The sequence below is a fragment of the Anabrus simplex genome, chromosome 7, assembly GCF_040414725.1.
Source record: "Anabrus simplex isolate iqAnaSimp1 chromosome 7, ASM4041472v1, whole genome shotgun sequence".
Taxonomy (NCBI): Eukaryota; Metazoa; Arthropoda; class Insecta; order Orthoptera; family Tettigoniidae; genus Anabrus; species Anabrus simplex.
In genome coordinates this window covers 323,194,688-323,221,590 of record NC_090271.1, presented here as the reverse complement: position 1 = coordinate 323,221,590, position 26,903 = coordinate 323,194,688, and the positions used below count along the sequence as shown (strand labels likewise).

Below are 26,903 nucleotides of genomic sequence, written 5' to 3'. Positions count from 1 at the left end.
TAAAACGCATTAAATAAATATCTAGGTTATCAAACAGGTGTCTGAAAAAGTGACTACAACCAAATACACTATAGAGAATACGTGTCACTTTGTGAGATATTGCAAGACATTGACTGCCAGCGCACCTAGAAGGACGGCCTTGAAACTGAGTGTAGTAGTGCACTATACACTATGAATTATGCCGAAAGTGTCAGGTTCCAAGTCATCTTTAATTAAAAAGTGATTACAGGAGTTTCCCCATTTCACATCAGATGGTAAAATTATATTCTGTGACGTCTTCAGCAAAGAGATGAGTGAAACTTGTTTTATATTTTTCCCTAACGAGTTATTAACAGTTTAGCAAAAAAACATGCTTTTTAATTCATGCCTATTAAAATATGTAAAATTGAAGCTGCCTAAAAATATTTTAGAACTTATTTGAGATTGTTTTAGCGAGCTAAAATATAATTTTAGCACCTAAAAATCCGAGGTCCAGTAATCACTATTGCATGTTTCTGTGGTGGTTAGAAGTGTATTGTTGTCTGAATATGAAGAGAAACATGTTGGGACAAACGCCCAGTCTCCTAGCCAGAAGTATTAATTAGACGCTATTAAAATCCCCAATCCAGCCGGGAATCGAATTTATGACCTTCTGAAATGAAGGACTCAATGCTGACCATTCAACCAATGATGCGGATAAAACGAAATCATTATTGAGTTATTATTTCTATCAGTATTAACATTCAACTTACACAGTAGAACAAAGCAAAACTCATTATTTAGTTTCATTATTTCTATCACTTTTTACATGAAACTTTTGTAGTTTCTGTCTTGCCACTTGATGTTTAAGGTCGGACCGCCAGGTGCACCACTGTCAACGTGTCCCTCAGTTTAGTATGGGAGAATATTGATGTGTCCAGTATTGTCTATAGTGTATTTGCTACAGCATACAATAAGATAAAATGTAACTCTTATGAAAAATACACAATAAGCATGTTACAGGACTGAAATTAAGTGATCTTCAAGCCTAACAAAACAAAACAAAACGAGGTAACAATGGTGTTGACTCAGTCAATATTATCCCGATGAAACTCCTTCCTCTTCTTGTGTCTGTCCTGTGTTTCTGGTCTCTTACCAGGTGTATTCATCTTTATCTCGTCTCCCTTCACTTGTCCTGCATTTATCCATCTTTCCTCTTATCCTACATTTCTCGCATAAAGATCTGTCAAGATGGTCTCTCAACGAGTGGTGATGTCCTTCGTCCTGGTGAAGTTGGGGAAGCTGATGATTATCGTATCCCAGTTTCCTATAGTACTGAAGTCGCTCCAGTATTAAGCAGCTACAGTAGCCTCGGCACTGACTGGGTCCACAATCTTCATGTTGAGTTACTAAGGGAGAAGAGCATAAAATATCTATATATATATAGGGAACTGTGCTTTGTTAGCAGCTTCTTGGCAGTATTTATGACACTGTGGCATATATTTATTGTGTGTGAGTGTTGTCTAGTGAATTAGTGATCATTTGATATTGATTTTTAACGTAAGTCTATTGTGTTTTTATGCCATAGGCGATAGTCATCTTGTTTTGCCCTCAATCCATAGATAGCATTACTAAGAGAGACACTCGATATAATTATTTACTATATTTGCATTGCCCTACGTGTCGGCCATTTTGTTCTATCTGCCATCAATGCCATGGAAACAATGACAAAGACGGGAACTATGCATGCTCTTATCGACGTTGCCAAGGAACTAGAGTCTACACCTGTTGACACCATTACAATGGACGTATTTTTGACGGTATAGAGTAGAATGAACAGCCAGTGACTCCACGCCGAGTGTTAGGTGGCGAAAAATAACCTGACACCCTCAGGGAGCCAACGGCTTCGGGCGGATGAGCTCCTTGAGGAAGGGCGGTGGTCCCTCAGTGGAGGAAATGCCACTGGAATCCACTGAAAACCTGATGTCGGGCAGCAGCGCCATCAGTATCGACTTAATGCACAGAGCAATTCATGCTCGAGATGGGTCAAGAGCGGGGAGCCTCAAGCATCACCAGAATGACTGGTTTTTCGGTTGTGGTACTGCGGTGTGGAAGAGAGAGGGACCTCACTACACTATTATTCCCATGAACACTATCATGATAGCTGCTTTAAATGGATCTAATTCGTCATGCGACCCAGCTGACAACATGCGCTTTTGCGGTTCCAGGCTGCAAAGTGTGAAATGTGCTACTGGGCATGTGCATGTAGGCAACCAGGCTGCATATGCGAAATTTGCGACTGGAAGAACAAAGCAGAATGTGGGTACTTGGAATGTGAGAGGACTTTAGCTTCAGGAAAACTTCTCCTGATAATACAAGAGCTGGACAGGTATAATATAGGAGTGGCTGGGCTAAGTGAAACTCACTGGAAAAACAATGGCCATTTTAGGAGTGGTAATCATTGGGTCTACTTTTCTGGAAATGAAGAAAAAAGCAGTAACGGGGTCGCAATTGTGATCAGTGACAAACTGAATAGCCTAGTGAAAGGATATAAACCTGTTAATGATCGCATTATAACACTAAGTCTCAAATGCAAGCCACTTTCAATCAACATCATTCAGGTTTATGCCCCAACAGCGGATGCATCTGATGAAATAATCGACCGCTTCTATCAAGATCTTGATGCTACTGTTTCAGCTTTTCCAAGCAGAGAAATAACTATTGTTATGGGAGACTTCAATGCCAAAATTGGTTCAACACAACATGATGAGCATGTCAGAACATCGATAGGAAGATATGGAATTGGAGAAAGAAATGAACGGGGGAACAGGCTTCTTGAGTTTGCAATTCAAAACAGGTTCACTATAACTAATACAGTCTTCAAGCATCACATACGGCACATGTACACATGGACGTCGCCTGATGGTCAATATAAAAATCAGATTGACTACATCTTGATCAGTTCAAGATGGAGGTCTTCTGTAATGGACACCAAAACTTGTCCAGGTGCAGTATGTGGCAGTGATCATCAGCTTCTTAGAACAGAAATAAGAATAAAACTTCAAACACCAGTTAAAAGATCACACAGGATACCACAAGTAGTTAATATGTCGTCTTTCAAGGAATCATTGGCGCGCAGAGCCTCCATATTACAGGATCCAATAACAACTGCAGAAGGGCTGTGGAATGTGACAAAAAACTGGATAGAGTCCTCTTTGAATGAATCTCGAGTACCAAATACTAGAAGGCAACAGTGGATCTCTGACTTGAGCCTTCAGCTTGTAGAAGAAAGAAGGTGCCTTAAAAAATCTGGCATTAACACTAAAGAAAAAAGAGAGCAAATGTCTGATCTTGATAGAAGGATTCAGTCTTCTTGCAGAAGAGATAAGAATAATTTCCTTAATAACATTTGTTTTGAGATTGAAGACCATGCAAATCAAAACCACAGCAAGGATCTTTTTGACAAAATTAGAATAATCACTCGACAATTCAAGCCATATTCCTGGAATATACAGAACTCAAAGGGGGATGATGTTGTGGATATAGAGAATGTTCTGGAAACATGGAGATTGTACTGCCAGGATCTGTACAGTGAACAATGTAATGCACAAGACCAAGTGATGATAGACAAGCAGTCAGATCCTGAACCTGACATCCTCCGAGATGAAGTAGAAATGGCTCTGAAAATGCTGAGAACTGGAAAAGCGTGTGGACCTCATGGAATAAGTGCAGAAGTCTTGAAAGCTACAGACGGTGCTGGAATTGAAATGCTATTGAAAATCTGCCAAGCAATATGGAATTCTAGAAGATGGCCCGAGGAATGGGTACAGTCAATCTTTGTCCCAATCCACAAGAAAGGATCGAGGAAAAAATGTGAAAATTATCACTTAATTGCTTTGATTTCACATGCCAGTAAAGTTATGCTTCATATCCTGCACAAGAGACTCCGGGCATTTCTAGAGTATCAAATTCCTGAAGTCCAGACTGGATTTATGAAAGGAAAAGGTACTCGAGAACAGATCTTAAGCCTAAGACAAATCATAGAAAATGCTAGAGAATTCAATGTTCTGGTATATCTGTGCTTTATTGACTACCAAAAGGCCTTCGATACTGTCAAATGGAACCATCTTTGGAAAATTTTGGATGACATGGGTTTGCCACTCCATTTGATTGATCTCCTCAAGTCCTTGTATAAGGAAAATACAGCCACTGTGAAGATTCAAAACAAACAGTCTCAGCAGTTTCGTACAAGGGCTGGAGTTTGCCAGGGATGTATCCTGTCACCGTTACTTTTCAATATCTATGGTGAATATGCAATGAGAACTGCATTAGATGGCTGGGACAAAGGGTTTTCCATTGGGGGATGCAAGATCAACAATTTGAGATTTGCTGATGACACCACCTTGATAGCATCATCTGAAGAGGAGTTGGCAGAGCTGATCAAGAGAGTAGAGGAAGCAAGCCTAGAAATTGGATTACACCTAAATCGACAGAAAACCAAAGTCATGATTGTTGATCGTAAGAACAACAACAGTCCACATATCAAACAGATTGGAGGGTGTGAAGTTGTACTTCAGTATGTATACCTAGGCTCCTTACTATCCAATTCTGGTGGTTCCAAAGATGAAATAAAGCGCAGAATTGAAATAGCAAAGGTAGCAATGATCCGTCTGCGGAAGATCTGGAAAGATAACAACATCACTATTAAGACAAAAAAGAAGCTCGTTGAATCTCTAGTCTTCTCAGTCTTCTTGTATGGCGCAGAGACGTGGACCATCCTCAAACGTGATCGTGAACGGATAGAAAGCTTTGAAATGTGGTGCTGGAGGAAAATGTTAAGGATTCCTTGGACAGCTCATCGCACGAACACATCAATTCTGAACCAACTTCAGATAAAAGTTTGTCTATCGTGTAAGGTCTCTCAACGGATTGTACGCTACTTTGGACATATAATGCGCCGAGATGGTAGTCTGTCATAGAAAGAAAGAGATCCACCTTATCAATACAAAATTTAATATTGTTATTTAAAACAGGACCGGTTTCGACTTATTACAAGTCATCTTCAGCTGTCATTTACATTCACATTAGAATACATGTTCAAACAGGTGTATCTTACAAATAAACATGTCGTGTTTGATAGACATTAGATAGTATGTCTAGAAGTGAAATTCTGCTTCTTATATCTAAGTTTAAAGGATCAAAAATATTAAAAAGATATCTATCTTTAACACATTAAAAAATTACAACACATGATAAAATTTGTTGTTTACACCTGACCTTGAATATAGCATTATCGTTCAAGTTTAACTAATAATAGTTCTTAAAAGGACTTTTATATTGCATTGTTTTTAGTCGACTAAATATGCTTAAATGTAGCTGCATGTGCTTATACAGATACTTCTTATTAGGCTTAGACTTCGTCAAAATGAGTAATGTGAATTCAAAGTTGAAATTACAATAACAAAGTGAAGTGCGTTTGAATTAATATTGAATGACCTCTTCAAATATATACTGTGTAAAATACATTAAAATCAACATAAAACAATGGTATATTTCAATATAAGTTAAAAAGTAAGAGGCAGTCCTGCAAATTTGTAAAACTTCATATGAAGTACTGTTCTTCATGTGTACATGCCAAGTTCAAATGGGGCACTATTGGCCACTATTTGCTTAAAGTCCAATCACTATAAATTTATATTGTCTGGTTGAATATACAGATTGAAGATGAATGTGCTGCTGGGGTTATGAAAGCTGTTGTTGTAGGTGGTTCTTTTTCGGTCTATGATACTTGCTAACTATCTGTAAAAAGTAAATGAAATCAATTAGAAGCGCATTAGAATGTTAAAGTGTTAAACTTGTGTGTGTCTGTGTGTGTATTGTAGAGATTACTTACTGTCGTGAGATGATTGGGAAGTGTATCGCTTGGCAGCTTGGCGTGTACTATATCGTGAACTTGTGGTATTAGTATCTGTTCGCGTGAGGGGAATGGAGGGGTGGGGAAGGGGAGTTGCTAATTGTGTAGAGGTGGAGTTAGTTGTGTCTTTCTCCTGCGCTGTGGATTGCGCGTGGTGTTTATTGACTGTTCTCAAATAATAGTTTTTTATAAAAGGGATAATTTTATTAAATAAAATATTGGTTTTTTCTGTGATTTCATTAATATTATAATTAGGGTTGGCATATTGGTCTATTGTTATATATAGTTCTTCAGTAATATTGAGTAAGGGTCCTTTGGGGTTTGTGCTTAATATTATCATATCATTATCTATATTAGTAAAGTTATGTTTGTAATCAACCATGTGTTGTCCTATTGCCGAAAAATGGTTGTGTTTTATGGCATTGACATGTTCGTTGTATCTGATAGTAAAGTTTCTGCCTGTACGTCCTATGTAGCTTGTTAGGCAGTTATTGCAGCGGATACGGTAAACTCCAGAACGAAGGCAACACCACAGTAGTCATTGACAAAAATGTATACATTCAAAAAACAAAAGAAGTTTTCAATAACGACACATTTCGGATCATACGCAAGGACCCTACACATATAATACAAAGAAATCTCAAGACTCTACTTAAAAACACGCACCTACTACTTACCGAAACTGAAGCACAAAATCTCATAGTTATGAACCCCCAACTACCGAATGCAAGAGCTCTTCCAAAAATACATAAGGACAACATACCAATGAGACCCATAGTAAATTACAGAGCAAGTCCTACATATAAATTATCGCAATTCATCCAAAAATTCCTCAAAAAACATTATTCATTTCAAGCCAATAAAACTATACACAATTCAGTAGACTTCTGCAACAAAACTAAAGAGCTACAACTAGAACGATACCATTCCTTAGCGTCTTATGACATTACCAATATGTACCCCAATATCCCCACTAAAAAAACTATAGATATAATTTCATCCAACCTGAAAACTTACAGTAAACTAAGTAATTTAGAAATCGAGGAATTCATAATAATTTTAGAATTTGCCGTCAATAACAACTTTTTTAAGTTCCATGACACAATTTATCAACAACTAGGCTTACCAATGGGTTCTCCCGCCTCCGGTGTAATTGCTGAAATATATTTAGACCACCTCGAATACAACTCAATCAGTACAATAAACGGAATATTCTTTTGGTGCCGTTTTGTTGATGACGTATTTGCTATCATCGATAATAGACTAACCAATGACAACACTTTGTTAGACACATTAAACACCATAGACCCACATATACAGTTTACAAAAGAATCAGAAAACAACTGCAAACTGAACTATCTCGATTTGACCATTACTAGACAAGACAATCATTTATCCTTCAAAATTTATCGCAAGCCTACCCATACAATAAACACAATAGCAACAGATTCCATTCATCCTAGCTCCCATAAAAAAGCAGCATATTACAGTATGGTGTATAGAGCCTTTAACATACCGCTTTCAAAAATAGATTTTAATGAAGAGATACATTTAATCCAAGAAATAGCAAGAAAAAATGGATACAAGAAAGATACAGTCAATTCAATCATTCATAAATTCAAATCAAAACCCAAAACTAAATTATCAAAAATAGACAAACCTAAGAAAAACTACGCAACCTTTACATTTAATAACACGCACATATATTCGTTAACCAACATTTTCAAAAAACATACCCTTGAAATAGCCTACAGGACTACACATAACAGCAACATCATCATACATAACACAAAAACTATCAACAATAACAACAAATACCTTCGTTCTGGAGTTTACCGTATCCGCTGCAATAACTGCCTAACAAGCTACATAGGACGTACAGGCAGAAACTTTACTATCAGATACAACGAACATGTCAATGCCATAAAACACAACCATTTTTCGGCAATAGGACAACACATGGTTGATTACAAACATAACTTTACTAATATAGATAATGATATGATAATATTAAGCACAAACCCCAAAGGACCCTTACTCAATATTACTGAAGAACTATATATAACAATAGACCAATATGCCAACCCTAATTATAATATTAATGAAATCACAGAAAAAACCAATATTTTATTTAATAAAATTATCCCTTTTATAAAAAACTATTATTTGAGAACAGTCAATAAACACCACGCGCAATCCACAGCGCAGGAGAAAGACACAACTAACTCCACCTCTACACAATTAGCAACTCCCCTTCCCCACCCCTCCATTCCCCTCACGCGAACAGATACTAATACCACAAGTTCACGATATAGTACACGCCAAGCTGCCAAGCGATACACTTCCCAATCATCTCACGACAGTAAGTAATCTCTACAATACACACACAGACACACACAAGTTTAACACTTTAACATTCTAATGCGCTTCTAATTGATTTCATTTACTTTTTACAGATAGTTAGCAAGTATCATAGACCGAAAAAGAACCACCTACAACAACAGCTTTCATAACCCCAGCAGCACATTCATCTTCAATCTGTATATTCAACCAGACAATATAAATTTATAGTGATTGGACTTTAAGCAAATAGTGGCCAATAGTGCCCCATTTGAACTTGGCATGTACACATGAAGAACAGTACTTCATATGAAGTTTTACAAATTTGCAGGACTGCCTCTTACTTTTTAACTTATATTGAAATATACCATTGTTTTATGTTGATTTTAATGTATTTTACACAGTATATATTTGAAGAGGTCATTCAATATTAATTCAAACGCACTTCACTTTGTTATTGTAATTTCAACTTTGAATTCACATTACTCATTTTGACGAAGTCTAAGCCTAATAAGAAGTATCTGTATAAGCACATGCAGCTACATTTAAGCATATTTAGTCGACTAAAAACAATGCAATATAAAAGTCCTTTTAAGAACTATTATTAGTTAAACTTGAACGATAATGCTATATTCAAGGTCAGGTGTAAACAACAAATTTTATCATGTGTTGTAATTTTTTAATGTGTTAAAGATAGATATCTTTTTAATATTTTTGATCCTTTAAACTTAGATATAAGAAGCAGAATTTCACTTCTAGACATACTATCTAATGTCTATCAAACACGACATGTTTATTTGTAAGATACACCTGTTTGAACATGTATTCTAATGTGAATGTAAATGACAGCTGAAGATGACTTGTAATAAGTCGAAACCGGTCCTGTTTTAAATAACAATATTAAATTTTGTATTGATAAGGTGGATCTCTTTCTTTCTATGACATACTATAGATATCAATACGGAACATCATGAAATTTATTAATCAAGAGATGGTAGTCTACAAAAGCTGATTGTTGAGGGCAAAGTCCAGGGAACCAGACAACGAGGACGAATACCAACGCGATGGATTGACATGGTGAACGGCCCCCTACAGTGTTCTCTCAGAGTAACCACATTGAAAGCTTTAGATAGGGAAGAATGGCGAAGTATGGTTCATCGGCTAGAGGGCTGAATATTATGATAGTCACGACGCCTCAGTCATGAGGCAAAACGAAGAAGAAGAAGAAGAAGAAGAAGAAGAGATCCTCCAGATCTTGAAAAGCACTGTAGTCACAGGCATCATTTTGTGTGTAGCCCAATATTTTTTAGGGTAGTTCTAGAACTTGCCATACCTGTTCTTATCCTACTGTGCTCCATACAGGCCATGGTTATGAAGCATGAGCTTAAGTCCCCTGTTGGCTTATTTCAGACCGGAAATGTCAACTGTAGCTGCCAGTACTGGTTCCAGAGAGCACCTGATTTAGTTATTGGAGGCTTGATGCTGTTCAAGAAACTCTTCCGTGATCTGAGACATTGCCTTACTGCTGGGCGACGTGCAGAGGATGGCGAGTGCTCACCTCTTGTTTCAGTTTCTCATTTTCAGCAGCTACTTGCTGTCATACAGGGGGTGGTACTATACCTTTCAGACATTAGGTCTGAGGGAACCAGGAACAATATGACACATTTCATTCAGGTAAGTTCAACAGATGTAGAAGAACTGGAATTGATAAGGAGAGCACCCATTTATTTGAAGATGTGGAGACTGTCCTAGTCCTTTTGTATTTTCATGATTATCCTTGTCTCCTCTTTTGATTGCTCCTTCTTCCTGGACTGGCTCTCATTGTGTTCATCCTATTATGTTTTCTTTTTTTATGTTCTCATCTCCATGTAATGAACAATTCTTTGTTCTTATGCTGTACTCAGTTTAAAATAAATTAAACTTAGTGTGAAGAATGGGTTGCATCAAATGTTCACCAGCTTGAGCTAATGTGATCCTTCTGTACAACCCCTGGTTTCAATCTTGTTTGTCAGTGAACCTGATAAGAACTATAAAAGTGGGAAAAGCCAGAGCCCATAATGTGACTGTGACAATGTGCCCCAAACAAGAATGTCCATGAAGGAAGTTCCGAAGAACTATCTGAGGCATACTGATTAATCTGGCTGGCTGCTCTGAACATCAGGCTTTGATATTATGATCAAGTGTGTTCCAGAAACTAGTAGATGCTAATTTGTAAATGTTGCCTAATTATATTCTAGAAATATTTTTATAGTAAATGTATCCTTACACCAAGTGAAATACCATTACAGTAAAACTTCAGTAAGTTGATCACTTTCGGTCGCAGTCAAACCTGGTCAACACAGCTCCCTCTGTGGATCAGTGGCACAGCATCGGCCACCGCATCCCAAGATAGCGGGTCAAACCCGGCAGAGGTAGTTGGATTTTTGAACGGCAGAAAAAAAGACCATTCGACACTCAATGTCGTACGATGTCGGGATGTAAAACATCTCTGGCAACACATTTGGTGTTTACCCGATAAAATTAATTAGAAGTCAGCCGTGGACGCCATCCAAGACAGATTTGGTTTAGTCCACCATCTAGTAGTCTAAGAGTAAAATGGAACGCCATATGGCATAAAATGAAAATGCTTTCACACGACAACTGAAACCATATGATGATGATGATAATAATAATTATTATTATTATTATTATTATTATTACAGTATTTGAAACAGGTCTTTCACAACATTTGGCTTACTTACATTATAATGTTTAATTAACTGGTCCTCACATACAAGGGGTTCACTGTCCATCACAATCAAATTCTCTGCTGTTTCTTACTTCAACGTCATCATCAGTGGATTCCTCTTGCTCTTCACTCTCACCATGAACTATCTGCAGCACTTGGTCCGGATCAGAGAACTGAGCTGTAATTTCAACATCGAATGTGATCATTCCTGTCATAGATGGTAAGCCTGTCTTAAGATTCTCAGGAAGATCAGCAACAATTTCACTGGGGGAGGCATCGTCAGTTTAAGCATCATTCTCTCAGGAAGAATTGTCATATCATTCAAATCGTGCATGCTGAAAACATTTTATGATGGTTTCTTTTGACACCTGGTCCCATTCATTACTAAGTCACTGAATGACATGAAGCACAGTCACATATTTCAAGAAATTGTGCAGGGAGGTGCCACTTTCTTCAGTAAATAACATTGTGATTACAGGATTTCACTGCACAAATTATTCCCTAATCAAGAGGCTGAATTTCACTGGTTATATTCTGGGGAATAAATCTGATTTCCTCATTGCTTTTTTTTTTTTTTTTACCTTTGGCGACTTGCTACACTGTCTATAAACAATAAAACATTTTGTTTCTTCATGGACATATTCACATTAATCACACACTCCTCAAATAAAATACAAGTAATCTGTGCTTTCCTATTTGATTTCCACTCCTCAAGCAAATGCTTCAGGTCAGCATTTTTGAACACACTACATATACAAGGGCTCTAATTTTTGACTGGTCATACTGCAACGCAACAGAATGCTTAGTCTTTTGTTTGGAAAGTTCGTGACTGCTAGATAGTCCCCGTTGCTTCTCCACTAAGGCAAATAAATTTGGTGTTAGGTCGCGAGCAAAAAGCTTACAACTGTCAATTACTTGCCTGGAAAACGTCAATATGAGAATGCTGGACAATTTCCTTTGCTTTAGTTTGAAGCATGGGTCCTGTAACTGGAAAGTCTGCAGTATTGCATTTTACAAAGAAATCCTAGGTAGCATTGATGACTGCTTCACTTTCAATCTTCCTAAGTTTTATTTTCATATTATGGCTGTAATTTTCATTCGAAGTATGCACTTACCAGTACTCATTTTATGAATGCAGCTACTCTATACACACAGCTCATTTCCCTGAGTGTCCTCTTGCAAGTTGTACAGCAATTCGTGTATTGTGGTTTACAACAATTCGGATTCTCCCTAGTCCACACCACTTTTAGGTTGGGAAACCTATCAGTGTCAACTTACTTGCACGTCATCATTAAGAGACAAATAAGGAAGATGACAAGATGTTTGGAATGTGTTTTTTTTTACATGAAGAGGAATATGTGTACGCTCGCTATTTGTTTTACATCACACCAACACAGATAGGTCTTATGGCGACGATATTTGTGTACACAACTACACTAAGTTTGAACTAGAGTGGTCAACTTATGCAGGTGAAAAATGCTTGAAATATAGCCAGGTAGAGGTCGAGATTCAAGTTAGACAGGTGGTCAAATTACAGAACAAATTGTACATATAAACTAATGGGAATTTACCAGTTCCATGAAACTGTGATCAATTAACGTCAAAAACAACTAAATCCAAGTAAAATTAAGATAGCATAGAGCAAAAGAAAGTAATGATGATAAAGTGAAACTTCTTAATCTAAAAAATGACCAGGATAGTTTTGAAATTACAAAAAATTCTTTGTCCTAGTGATGAAGCCAGGACACTAGTCCTGGAACACACACATTACTTCATTTACACAATCCTTTCCTCTCTTACATGGAACACAGCAAACTTTTCATGCACTCAAAACTAACAATACTGATTGATAAGCCACCTAAGTACATACCTAAATTCATTATTGGATGTATTGGAAACAAGATGCAAAGGTCTTGTGATCATTTCAAATACATAGCCAGTTAATGGAGTAGGCGGATTTGAAGATGCCTCCAACATAGGAGGCGTTTTCTGATCTAGTATGTAGCGGATATGTTGAAAGTAGTGCCTGCGGATGAGGTATGTGAACACTCCTGTGAGATGCATTAGAGCTTTAGCTTCCCCCAGAACGTTTTTGCTCATTTCCCACGAAGTGAACACTTCTATCGTACGCAGAGAAACTGCTAATGCATCTCGACTAGAAGATCTAATGATCGCCACCACATGTTCAACATTTAGGTGTAACATACACCTCAGTCGCCATGACCACATAGAATGAACAGTAGCATGAAGAATTTTTTCATGCTGTCGGAGAAGTAATTGAGACAACCACACCTGAAGTGAAAGAAATATATTAAAATATCTTGATAAAGAGCAACCAGTGATTAAGAACAAATACTGTACATTAAAATAACATATTACACTTAAATTTGAAGAGTCTGGATGCCAAAGAATTTATCAAAAGATCTTGCTAATTATTCAACCTTCAACTGGTATCATGGTGTCTGTCAGACCACAGATATTTACTATGAAATTAAACAATCTTTTCTTGTTTCTTTGTTGTTCCTTCAAAAAAATATGTTTTCAATCACATCACCGCAGAACTTAAAAAGAAAAATATAAACCCGTAAGAACACAGGAAAACACTCTAAGAAAGCTAAAAAAAATGTACCTTCCAATTTTTGTCAAAAATCTAGAAAAGAATCTGTGTTTTATTCTGTTTGTATTCCAATGCCCAGGCAATTGGATACAATCAACTGACCTTGATGATGGGCAGGCTGCGATCTTAATTTTATTTGCGCACACCGCTTTAGTCGTGGAGATAGTAACTCCTTACCTCAGAGGCAAAGATCATTATGCATGTTCAGTGGGATTATTGCAAGTTATGTGTTGTGTAGTGTAGTGTAGTGTAGTGTAGTGTAGTATGATGTGATGTGCGGTCTCTGGAAAGCCCTGGTGCAGGTCCTCCTGGTTGACGCCGTGGTCTATACGCCAGTCTGCCATAGCAGAACACTTCTACAGCACAGACCATCAAATCCCCTTTGACCAGGCAAGGGTCATTGTGCCTGTAAAAGACTTCTATGCTCGACTTGTCAGGGAACCCATAGAGATAGACCTGCGCCCAAATAACTTCCAACAGGAAAGACGGCTTCAAGTTACCAAATACATGGAGAACTGTACTACATAAATACATACATAAAACCACCATGGCTTAGTGCGACACACTCCAGAAACTGTCGACAGAGGGCGGTGAATCAATAACTTCACTCCCAACAACCACAGTCCAGTGTGATGATACCCGAGTCCAGTTAGAGGGAGGGTCCGCGGATAGTATGGTCGTGACTTCCAAGTTCTTTGAAGAATTTTTATGATCACTGTCAGAAGTAGACCTTCACATGCCCTGATTAATGTAATGTGGTGGAAAGCTTGGCTTAGTTTTAGTAATAAACAAGTAGCTTAATCCAGTTAATTAAATTTATTTTAATGTGTATTCACGTTGTTCTCATATGGGTCAGTAACATAGTTGCTGTATTTTAATATTATTATTACTTAACATGCTCTCTGATTATTGATTTCTCCTAGTTTGATCTATTTAGTGTTTCCTGCATTAACTAATATTTTTAACATTCCGTCCTAGCTGGGTTGTTACCTATTTTTATAGAGCTGAATCTCTGATTAATGATTCTTAAGCACATTTCACAACAAAAATACCTTAAGGTTGAAGTTATGCCCAAATAAAACGACTTCTCCTTGAGAACATGTGCAATGAGGCTGTGATTTTAGTAACACACTATAAGCCAGTGAGCCTCCGTGGCTTAGGCGGCAGAGTACCGGCCTCTCACCACTGGGTTCCGTGGTTCAAATCCCTGTCACTCCATGTGAGATTTGTGCTGGACAAAGCGGAGGCAGGACAGGTTTTTCTCCAGGTACTCTGGTGTTCCCTGTCATATTTCATTCCAGCAACACCCTCCAATATCATTTCATCTGTCATTCATTAATGATTGCCCCAGAGGAGTGCAACAGGCTTTGGCAGCTGGCACAAAACCTATCCTCGCCGTTAGATGGGGGCTTCGTTCATTCCATTCCTGACCCAGTCGAATGACTGGAAACAAGCTGTGAATTTTTGCTATAAGCCAGTAGCTAGAAAGCAAAAACTGACCCTGCCATGCTAAAGGTCAATAGTTTTGATTTTAGTATATTTTTATAAGCTGGTCTCCAAAAAGAAAATAAACTACAGCTGAGGATTGAACTCTGAAATTTAAGTTTAGCATACATGAATATTCACTTTGCTCATAATTATTTGCTCTTTATTTAATTATTAATGTCCTGATTTGTAGTAGTATTGTAAAGTTCATAGCTGTTATTTTCAATAATTATTAATGTAATGCAGTCATTTCACAGCTACTTGTGAAATTTGTAATTTTCCATTTTTTACACAAACTTGATGGCTATGCCTCCAACCTGGTCAGAATAAAGAAAATTATAATGCATGAAACTTGTAGGAAATTTCATCCCTCACAAAATTGAAAACAGTCGTTCTTTTCTTCTAAAACCCACTGAAAATGAGATATTCAGGGAAAACAAAATTTACACATGAATTTTTGCTGTTTACACATTTCACCTGAAATTGGCAGCTCCATTTCTCAGTACCTCTTTGAGGTATGGAAAAATGTAATAACTGAAACTTGTAGGAATGTAATCCACAACAAAGTTGCTAATAGCAATATTTTCTTTAAAATGCAGTGAAAATGTGATTTTTAGATAAAACAAAATTTATTTGTGATTTTTTTCCAGACTTCTTTTACAAAGTGGAGTCGCATGCATGAATGCACTAAGGTTGAGAGGTTGTAAATACTTGTTCATTTACTAGCGGTCCAAGTTAAAAAGCAAATCCAAAAATCAAAACTGCCTGATCTTTCACACAGTATAAATACGTGTTTCCTAGATTACTAGAGTGTCATCAAAACCCTAGCTTTCAAGGTTTAAAATGCCACAATCAGCATCAAAGTAATCTTATTGCTCAAGATACTATACGAAATAGCAAAGAAAAATGTCTTGAATCCAGTAAAAGGACTTCATTAAACTTTTGAAACAAGTTATTTGATGAGATATTAACTATTGCTACTAAAATTCTATCTGCCTCGTTGAACAGATATAAAGGAGAAATCTTGTTACTTGGCCTTGGTTTCAACATTTCAGATATCTGGGTTGTGAAATTTTTAAAAGCCAGACAATCTTTCACTAAACACACGATTGGTAATATTTCAATATTTCAAGCAAAGGCACAGACGCAGAACGGTATCCAGGAACTTCTCTCTTCACATAATTACAAAACTCAAAAATTTCTCTACCCAAATATATAACTCTGACTGATTATTTCTTAAACAGCCAACTATGTGTGCACTCATACAATTCTTTTACAAAATTGGGGGAGTGCAAGGATGAAACAAACAGCAGAATTACACAAGAAAATTATTTACGAGGCAAGTTTTTTAAGTAAGGTCCATTTGAAAATAAGTACACAACGAAAGGTTATTTAAAACAAAAAAGTAAATTTATTTTCAGAAAGTACATACTTCACTCTATTTTTCGACATTTGTTGCCAAGTTTGTTCAAACACTTATCATACCTTGTAACCAATTTTAAAATACCCTCTTCATAGAAATTTGCCGCCTGCTCCAATAACCAAGAGTTCACTGCCGTTTTCACGTCGTTGTCATCATTGTAATGTTTGCCACTGAGGTGATGTTTGAGGTAGAGGAACAGATGGTAATCGCTCGGCGCAAGATCAGGACTGTAGGGTGGGTGGTCTATTCCCAGCCAAAACTGTCCAATAAATCGCGGGTCTGACCTGCAGTGTGAGGTCTTGCATTGTCATGGAGAAGGACAATTTCCTTTGTCAGCATGCCGCGTCTTTTGTTTTGAATCGCTCTGCATAGCTTTCTCAAGGTTTGGCAATATGCTTCTGCATTGATAGTGGTTCCTCGTTGCATGAAGTCAACCAACAAAACACCATGCCTATCCCAAAACACCGACTCCATGATTTTGCGCTGGGACAGAGTCTGTTTGGCCTTCACCTTTACAGGCGAGTGTGTGTCTCTCCATTCCATGCTCTGTTGCTTCGATTCGAGCGTGATATGCGAAACTCATGTTTCGTCTCCAATGACGATCTAACTCAAGAAGCCGTCACCTTCTTCATCATAATGAGTCAAGAACTTCATCGCACACTCAAATCTTTGGTTTTTGTGGACCTATGTTAGGAGTTTCAGGACCCAACGGGAACACAGTTTCCTAAACTTGAGGTGTTCAGAAACAATGTTGTAAAGCACTGATCTCGACAAGTCAGGAAATTCGTTTGAGAGATCTGTTATTGTGAAGCGTCTGTTCTCACGAATCTTTGCTTCAACTGAAGCCACCAAATCGTCTGTAATCAAAGAAGGGCGACAGGAGCGGTCCTCATCATGGACGTTGTCACGGTCATCTTTGAATTGTCGCACCCACTTATGCACTTTGCTTTCATTCATAACAGTATCACTGTACACTTCGCAAATCTGTCGATGAATTTCTGCAGCAGATAGGTTCCTTGCTGTCCAGAACCGTATCACTGACCGAACCTCACATGCAGCAGGCAAGTTGATAGTCTTAAACATTTTGAAAGCACAGAACAGAACCGTACAGGTTAGCTACAGAGCTGAAACTGAGCAGTTGTTCCCGAGGCATGCCGGTACACGACGCACACGCTCGTTGCGATATGAGCGGGAACTACTAGTGTCTACAACAAAACGGACCTTACTTAAAAAACACGCTTTGTACTATGACAGCTATCAAATGGAACGCACACATTACTGATGAATATGGAAAGAGTAAATGTGTTCAATTATCACAGGTACAACTAATCATACCAATCAGAATCAGATATACCAGCAAAAATTAATAAATTCACAAAACTACAGGAATAATAGATAACATCATGAAACCATCACTTATTCAGAAACATACTCGATTGCACCTTTATAATACCCTAGCTAAACCAACGTTTTGCTATGGATGTGAGGCATGGACATTAAGATCTCAAGACTTGTCTCGAATTACAGCAAGAGAAATGACGTTCATGCGCCGTACAGCAGGGTATACAAAATGGGACCCTAAAAGGAATGAAGAGGTGCTAAAAGAACTGAAAGTACAACCGATAACTGACTATATCTACAGTTATCAGAAAAGCTGAAAACGATACAACCTGGTAGATTGCCAAAAGAGATTCTTTGATACCAACCCAGATCTGTAGGACGACCGATGAAGATATGGAGGGAAAATGCAACATCTTAACGGGACACATGGACCAATACTTAGAAGGAAGATGATGATCATGATTGATGAATATGAAGCCCAAGACTAAAACATGTAAAGAGAATTAAACATACTCACAAGTCTACTTGAGTCTATTTGTTCATCATAAAAAAATAACAATCTCCTGATAAGAACTGCAAGGGCATCTTCATCCAGTATTTGGCTAGCTGCTTGCTGCACAGTTTCATCAAATAATGCCCGCTGCAACCTTTTATGATGCTGTCTTGTTAAGAAACTCCGGACATATGACTGAATCAAAATTGTACTATGGTGCTGCTTTCTAAATACCTGAAAGGAAAGAGAATTTTACATTATTTTTGTAATAAACTTGGGATATTTTGCCAGTTACAGAAACAATGGAAATGTTTGATAAATTTCCAAGTTCTTTGAAAATGTTTAAGAAAAAGCAAGGAAAACAATTGACAGAGAATGTGCCACCTGGGTGACAGCCCTAAATATGGATCAATGATGAAGGATCGATTTTCTGCTACACAATTCAAAAAAAAAAATATAGCAGAAAGTTTGTTGTGGAAACTGTTTATGGTATACTCTCAATAGCTTTCCAAGAAATATAGACCTGTAACTATATTTACTCTTAGAAATAATCTATAAAACATTCAGATTTGGATGTTATCGGTACTGGTATTTCAAATAATTTTCACTCTCATGTCAGGTTAGGTACAGGAGCTTCTTAAAGCAACTGAAAGGCTATTTTCTTGTAGTGGTACTTCAAATCTCTCAAATGACTTATGATAAGAGGAAGCCCCTGAAGTGTTGGTACAGCATCATAACTCCTTTTCTTTTCCTACATAATTTGTAGAAGACGGCTTCCTTTCACTAAAATTGTATTTCTGTAGTGATAATACCGAACAAACAGAATTGAAATTCTGACAAGTGAGCACTTTGAAACCAGTGCATCCCAAAAGTGGTACATTACAACAGAATGAAACATCAATGCAAGTATTTTTTTTTCCAGATCCATACCTTCATACGGGTTATAGACCCGCTTTTCTTCCGTAGCTGCCGACCACTATACATGATATAGATCCATACGTGGCTTTGCATTTATAGTTGTAACACAAAGAGTTTTGGAGTTATAGAAATACAAATGATATTAATCCAAGACGAAATGTAGGGGTTTATCAGTGTTGTAAAATACCGTAAGAAATTGTAGAGTGTTAAAATACAGGGAGAATAATTTAAGTGTTCAGACTTCTCCTTGCATGCCGTGGGAAGTCCCGAGCGAGCGCCATATGGCTTCTGTCAACACTGGCGCGATAAGAAGTGTTCACTGCCAGCGCGCAGCTGTTTATCACTCTGTCCCTCAGTTTGCTAGAAAATATTGGACTTTTAAGGTGTGTTGTGAGGTTATTATCATGATGGTTAAATACACTATAGAGCAAAGAATTTTTCTGGTCGAGTGTTATTTGCACAAGAAAAAGAAACCAGTTAAAAGGTGCCTTCGAAAATTCCATAGACAATTTCCCGGTGCGACAGTACCATTAGAACGTTACGTGCATCAGCTCGTTTACAAGTGGCGTAGTACTGGTTCCGTAAGCAATAAGAAAAAGAAGGAAAGGATAACAGCTCTCACACGGGAGAGGTTAGAAGATACACAGGCAAGACTCCAGGTCAGTCCACAGAAGTCGCTTCAGTGAGTAGCTCAGGAAAGTGGTATTTTACCTTCTTCAGCACGTAATGCAACAAAATTGTTACATTTACGATCTTATCGGACTCATTCAGCCCATAACATACTGCCTACAGATTTCAATACAAGAATACGATTTTGCAATTGGCTAATGAATTGTGTCCACGACGGCATTGTGGATCTGAACTTTCTTTTTAAGCGACGAAGCCTGGTTTCATTTGAGTGGATATGTCAATTCACAGAACAATAGAATCTCGGTTACAGACAACCCGCACATTTTACATCCGAGACCTCTGCACGATGTGAAGGTGGGTGTGTGGTGCACTATCAGTGCCCGACGAATTATCGGTCCGATATTTTTTCAGGACGCGATTACTTCTGACAGTTATATTCACAACATTCTGGAACCATTCTTTTCTGAGCAGACTGAAGAAGAGAAAAGGTACGGCTATTTCCAGAAGGATAATGCAACAGCCCATACGGCGCATGGCTCTATGCGACGGTTATGGGAAATGTTCGATGATGATCAGATCATCAGTATAGGCTTATGGCCCCCTCATTCGCCTGATTTAAGCACATGTGATCTTTATCTATGGGGAATCTTAAAAGAAAAGTTTACAGGATTAATCCTTGAACTGCAGAAGAATTAAAAACTGGAATTAGGAACATTGTGCGTTCTAACGGTGTCCATGAACTACAAAATGTGTTTCGAATTCTCATTACAAGATGTGAAGCTTGCATTGCTGAAGGAGATCACTTTCAGCATTGTCTGTAAATACTGGTGAGATCAGTTTAATTTCCTAGTTGATTTAGTTATTTGTTTATTCATTTACTTATTTGTCCAGAGCATCTATGTATTACATGTGATAAAATTCATTTTTGGGTCTGTATTGAAAATATTTGTATTAAATAACACCTTTTATTATTCATCCACTTATTCATTACAATACAATTTTTAAAATTAGGACATTGTCCTTATCAAAGTTGTTAACATGAAATTAATATATTGTATGGTACATGTTTCGCCTATCAATAGTAGGCATCATCAGCCATATTTTTCATTTTAGTATAGATCAGGTACCTGATTGGAAATAATTTATGAATGCTGTTAAAAACTATGTCGTTTAAAATGTATTGGAGATTGTTAAACACTATTACAATATAAAATGTAGTATGCTGTTATTTGACAATATTTGTGATAATATTGGAGTCTGGCCGTTGGTTCTTGAAGTTATAAAATATTGATTTTCAAATATTTGCTTATAAATATTGGAGAATTTTCATATGTTCTGTTTCCTTTTGAGATAATAGCAGTTGGAAATGTTGGTGCCGTAGGCTATATTGAAGTCTTTGTAGGCGTCATTAGACCATCTTCTTTGATGTGGTAAGAGTTTGTAATTGAAGGGAGTTGAAGGGAACGTTGTTGTTGACTCTAAAACTCTCAACGTTGACTCTAAAACTCTCAATGTAAGCTAACATCTCAGCGATCAAAGGGAACTCATCATATCTTTGGCTAACCACCAAATGAAAACAACGTTCCCTTCAACTAATAAGCTCACCTCAACACGCCCAACAGCAAAGAGCCATACCCATTACAAACTCTTACCACATCAAAGAAGATGGTCTAATGACACCTACAAAGACTTCAATATAGCCTACTGCACCAACATTTCCAACTACTATTATCTCAAAAGGAAACAGAACATATGAAAATTCTCCAATATTTATAAGCAAATAAATGAAAATCAATATTTTATAACTTCAAGAACCAACGACCATTACTATTGCTCAACTTTCCATAAGTTTTCAACAATACGCCATCTGACAACTAAATTGGATGTGTTTTCTGATTTTTATCTCTATTGTAATATATCTCATAATCGTCAAATAATTATGTTTTTAGACTCCAATATTATCACAAACATTGTCAAATAACAGCATACTACATTTTATATTGTAATAGTGTTTTAACAATCTCCAATACATTTTAAACAACATAGTTTTTAACAGCATTCATAAATTATTTCCAATCAGGTACCTGATCTATCCTAAGGTGAAAAATGTGGCTGATGATGCCTATTATTGATAGGCGAAACATGTACCATATAATATATTCATTTCATGTTAACAACTTTGATAAGGACAATGTCCTAATTTTTAAAATTGTATTGTATTGAATAGGTGGATGAATAATAAAACATTCAAGTGTTATTTAATACGAGCATCTATGTAGCCGGCGAGTTCAGTTTTGTTTAGTTTCTATAGGCGTAATCATGCCGCTTCTTTGAGCCGACTATGCCTGCTTGTCATGGTGGGCACTGCGCTTGCTGTCTCCACTTCCCAGCGCGCCTAATCCTCAGCACTCCGCTCTGAACTTTCAAATTAATCACTCTGTATAACTGCCTGTGCAAGGACAATTACTTTTTTTTTTTTTTTTTTTTTTGTCAAGCAAGCCTGAGGAATAATCTCTCATTTTTTAAGTCTGTTTGCTTCATTCTTTCTTATACAATAAAATAAAGAAATCATGACCAGAGAAGTTTGTCTTTTTGCATGATGTTCTTTGCTCTATTTGTGCATTCAGAGTACGGTTCATTATTGTATTTGTCTTTTTTGCTTGACTTGAAATATTTTCATAATTCTCCACCAGTGCTCTCTGTAGGTATCAGTTAGTGCTGCTTTCTGTCATACGACACGAGCAGTAGTTGTGCATGGTATATATCTCGTTTGAAAAACAATGTCTCGAACTTTTATTTTAAATATGTATAGACCTGGTTTGTTTCATCATAAATGTTATTCCCCTCAATGAGTTTCATCCTGTTACTTTGGGTCCTGTTGTGACACGCCACGCACAATGACAAGTTCCAGCCATGGTTTGACTGACAGTAACGTGCTTGAAATATTGTATAATTCAGATGAAAGTTTAGTCAGAAGCAATAGTGATAGTATTAGCAGCAGTAATAATGGAACAGATGATGTGGCTATAATGGATGCAGTGATAAATGATGAGAGTGCCGATGAGGAAGAACATGTACAGTATATAAAAATCTGTTCAAAAGACTCTTGAATGCAACCATCCTAAATTCTCTAATAATATTTAGACAGGTTAACAAGGATAAACAATTAATAGTAATCTTACCGGGTTCTGCTTGTGGAAGGTTTGTTTAAAAAATACGTTCACTCGGCAGAGAATGAAATATTTAAGGCTGGCGCACATCAGATAATTCAGTTCCAAGGTTGCAGGAAAGACATTTTATCAGGAAATTAGCACTCAAACTTGAGAAATCTAAACCTCAGAGATGTTGTATCATGTGTTCAAAGCATGACAAAAAGATATTGGATTGCTAGGAATGCGACTTGGGTCTCTGTTGATATAGATGTTGATTCCCATAGGGAATCTGAAATATTTGTCTTGAATGAGTAAATTTATAATGGTCTGTTGTTCGACATTATAAATTTTCCAGCTAACTCATTCCTGGTTGCCAGCGTTTCGCCCCCGTGTGCTAGGTTGGGCTCATCAGTTGGTACCTAGCACACCTACCAAGACGCATGGCTAGTGCATATCATGGAGGCCACTGTGAAGGCTACTTGAAGCCACCAGCAGTGCCAATGCACTATGAGAGGCTTTGTCTCACTATCAAAAATTGATGCGTGCTTGGCCATCAGATGATACAGATGTTGATTCCCATAGGGAATCTGAAATATTTGTCCCGAATGAGTAAATTTATAATAATATATATAATCGGAGAATGTCCAATAACGGACCATTTATACTGGTATTATAAATTTACTCATTCGGGACAAATATTTCAGATTCCCTATGGGAATCAACATCTATATCATCTGATGGCCAAGCAGGCATCAATTTTTGGTAGTGAGACAAAGTCTCTCATAGTCCATTGGCACTGCCGGTGGCTTCAAGTAGCCTACGCAGTGGCCTCCACGGTATGCACTAGCCATGCATCTTGGTAGGTGTGCTAGGTACGAACTGATGAGCCCAACCTAGCACACGGGGGCGAAACGCTGGCAACCAGGAATGAGTTAGCTGGAAAATTTATAATGTCCAACAACGGACCATTTATATTGGTATTACAGGTCTCTGTCTGGAGGAGTGCATCGAACTCTACCACACCAAACTAAATGACTAAGGTCATGTGAAACAATTATGTAATTATCTGCATGTGCATAGTTTTACCATAAGAAATTACAAATTTTGTGAATATCAGGCTTGTAGTAATGTTTTAAGTATTTCATTCGCGCAAAGTTGAAATCTCCTCCGGGCACGCAATAGGAAGCTTTTTAAATGGCTGCAACGCTGAGGGGTAAACTATTTAAATTTAAACAGTCAATGTCATTTCAGTAATAGTAATGGAAAGTTTTAAAAATAGCAACATACATCATACATACATCATTATAGACTATCCTACCTTTCAACATTCAGCCTGTAAGTCTCCGTGAATGAACAAAGTACCTCTATAATCCTCTGTTTTAAACTAGCTCTGTGGACCCGTTTGGTTCAACACCTCTTATCTTTAAATATAGAGTCTAACCATCGTTGCCTTTGTCTCACCTTACTTCTCTTAACCTCCTCCTCTAGACAAAGTTACGAGAAATAACCCTTGACATTTGCAGGAAAAATACTCAAACAATCAACATCATCAAACATAACTCCACCCATCCTGGTGCACAAAGAAGGGCAACATTTTAGAACATGATCCACAGAGCCATCAACATTCCATTATCTAATAAAAATTACAGAAAAAAAGAACAAAATTTTGTGAATCCTGGCTGCATTCCTGTTGGCATACCTATCACTTTAAGATCTGCACAAATCTGCCACCTGTGCTCTGTATAGTTCAAAGCCTCAAGAATTGTTTCCGTACTATCATGTTTCTTTCGTATTAACGGAATAAGCAACTGAGAGGTTTAACATTCCTTCAGAGTAATAAAACCAAGAGGTATAATAAGAAAGTTGCCCAGAAAGGGAGGCAATAGAACCTTCTGCTCAAAAGAAAGTAACAGTCCCGCTATAGGGCGCGATACAAATACCTCAACAATGTTAGGTGATGCAAATACCAGCGTGTCTGAAAACATGGTCACTGATATATTTTGTGCCTGAGAGTAATTCACTGTTGTACTGTGTTATTTAGCTAACAAGGGCATTCTGTTAACCATACTGGAGAATATTTACATACACATGGATCGGGAAACAATCCAATCCTTAATCTGAATAAAATATCTGGGGGAAAGAAACATCCCTTTCGATGTTTTAATAAACAACAATTCAAAATCTGAAACCAATAATGCAATCATAACACAGGGCCTACCACCTGCCACTCTCCTTCCTTTCCTGCATCAACACTACCCCTTCCCTTCCTTGCTTTACCACCCCCCTCAGAAACATCAGTTCACAGCCACGGCCTGCTAGTGTTAGTTCAAACACAAACGGGATGTGACTCTGAAACAAGACAAGAAAATGAGAAAGGGAGTAAGTACTGTAAGTAATTTTAGATTTCTCTTCAACCAATATATTTTCTTTTGTCTTTCCATTTCCTTTTATATCTCAATCTTTTAAATTATCTTTTCCCAGACTTCTCTATTCAATGAAATGGTTTCACAACATGATCAATGTTTCCGTATTGACACTTAAAATAAGTTGTCCACACAATTTTAATGTAAAATTCAAACAACACTGGGAGGTCCAGGAACAACACAACAATTTTTTTAATACATCAAAAAGAACAAACACATTGAATTTTAATGAAGAAGAGAGAAGAAAAGTTTTATGACAGACTCTCCATAGAATGTTTTTAAATATTAGCTCACTTATCATTTCATTCATTATCTAACTGTCCATTCATTATAGTTTTTAATATGTTTTTACAATGTTTTAATAATTTTAATAATCATATAGACCGCAATAAGGTCGAAACATGTACCTGAATATCCCAAAGAGAACATGACTAAACATTTTTTTAAAATGATTTAAGTGCTACTCAATAAATGTATTGAAAAGGTGGACCAAAACATCAAAATTATATAACTTGTAAGTCAATATGGAAAATTAATGAAATTCACTTCTAGCAACTCCATTGTGACTGGCAGTATGCAAGGGGGCCTGCCATTACATCGAAAACTCCACAGCCCGGTCTTCACATAAGCAACATATGGCAACCATCCCATCGCATTTCTCGCTGAGAACCGTGCAATTTAATAAAATATTACTCTCAACGTGTACATGCATGCACAGAAATGATGCCCCGACAGGCAGACAGACAAACAAACAAACAAACAATCAACACTGACCCACTCCAGAACTGAAAGAGAGGAAAGGAGTGAAGGGGTAGTATTGAAAGCCACTCCAGTACCAAAAAGGAGGGAAAGGGGGAGTGAACAGGCAGTGCTAAAGGCACAGTGTGTGTATTGCTATACATTCATCACTGTGTTCATTTCAATCACAACAGTCTTGTGGCTGGCTCTCTACCTGCAACACTGCGTTAAGCAAGGTGGTGAGGGAAGCCGTGCTTTGTTTATATCGGGACACCATTTCTGTGCATAGGTGTACACTACTTTACCTAGAATTTAGAGGAGAGTCTCATAAATAATTTTTCTGCTTTTAATTTCTTTTCATTCCTAATTCTGGCCATCATTTCCAGATTTACTTCTTTGCCTGAGGTCCTAGGTGAACTTTAAGACATCATATCATGACAAGAAGATCATAACCATAAATTTTGTTATTATATGTAATTTAATGTTATAATTATTCCTGCAACATTGTCTTTGTTACACATATGTTTTAGTTATCACATGATCTGTTAAATTTATTTGGCTGAAAATGGCCACTAAGTGGCTGAAATTAGTGCGGCGACTGATGTAATACCATTTATCTGATACATTGTATTCAATTTTGCACTTCAATACAGAACAAAAATGAGATTTATAGCTTATAAATAGAATTTTAAATACAATGTTGAATTTCATAGCAAAACAAGGGTAAATAAAAAAAGGAACAA

General features: G+C 37.2%; 1 protein-coding gene across 1 annotated transcript in view; it reads right to left on the bottom strand.

Annotated features, from left to right (window-relative positions):
• Nucleotides 1-26,903, bottom strand: part of LOC136877617 (ubiquitin-protein ligase E3C) — a 135,679-nt gene that overhangs the window by 103,415 nt on the left and 5,361 nt on the right. The window contains exons 3-4 of the mRNA XM_067151792.2: nt 18,324-18,533; nt 12,811-13,232 (exon numbers count right to left, since the gene is read on the bottom strand). Coding sequence (XP_067007893.2) covers nt 12,811-13,232; nt 18,324-18,533 — 632 coding nt within the window. The remainder of the gene's footprint in view (nt 1-12,810; nt 13,233-18,323; nt 18,534-26,903) is intronic.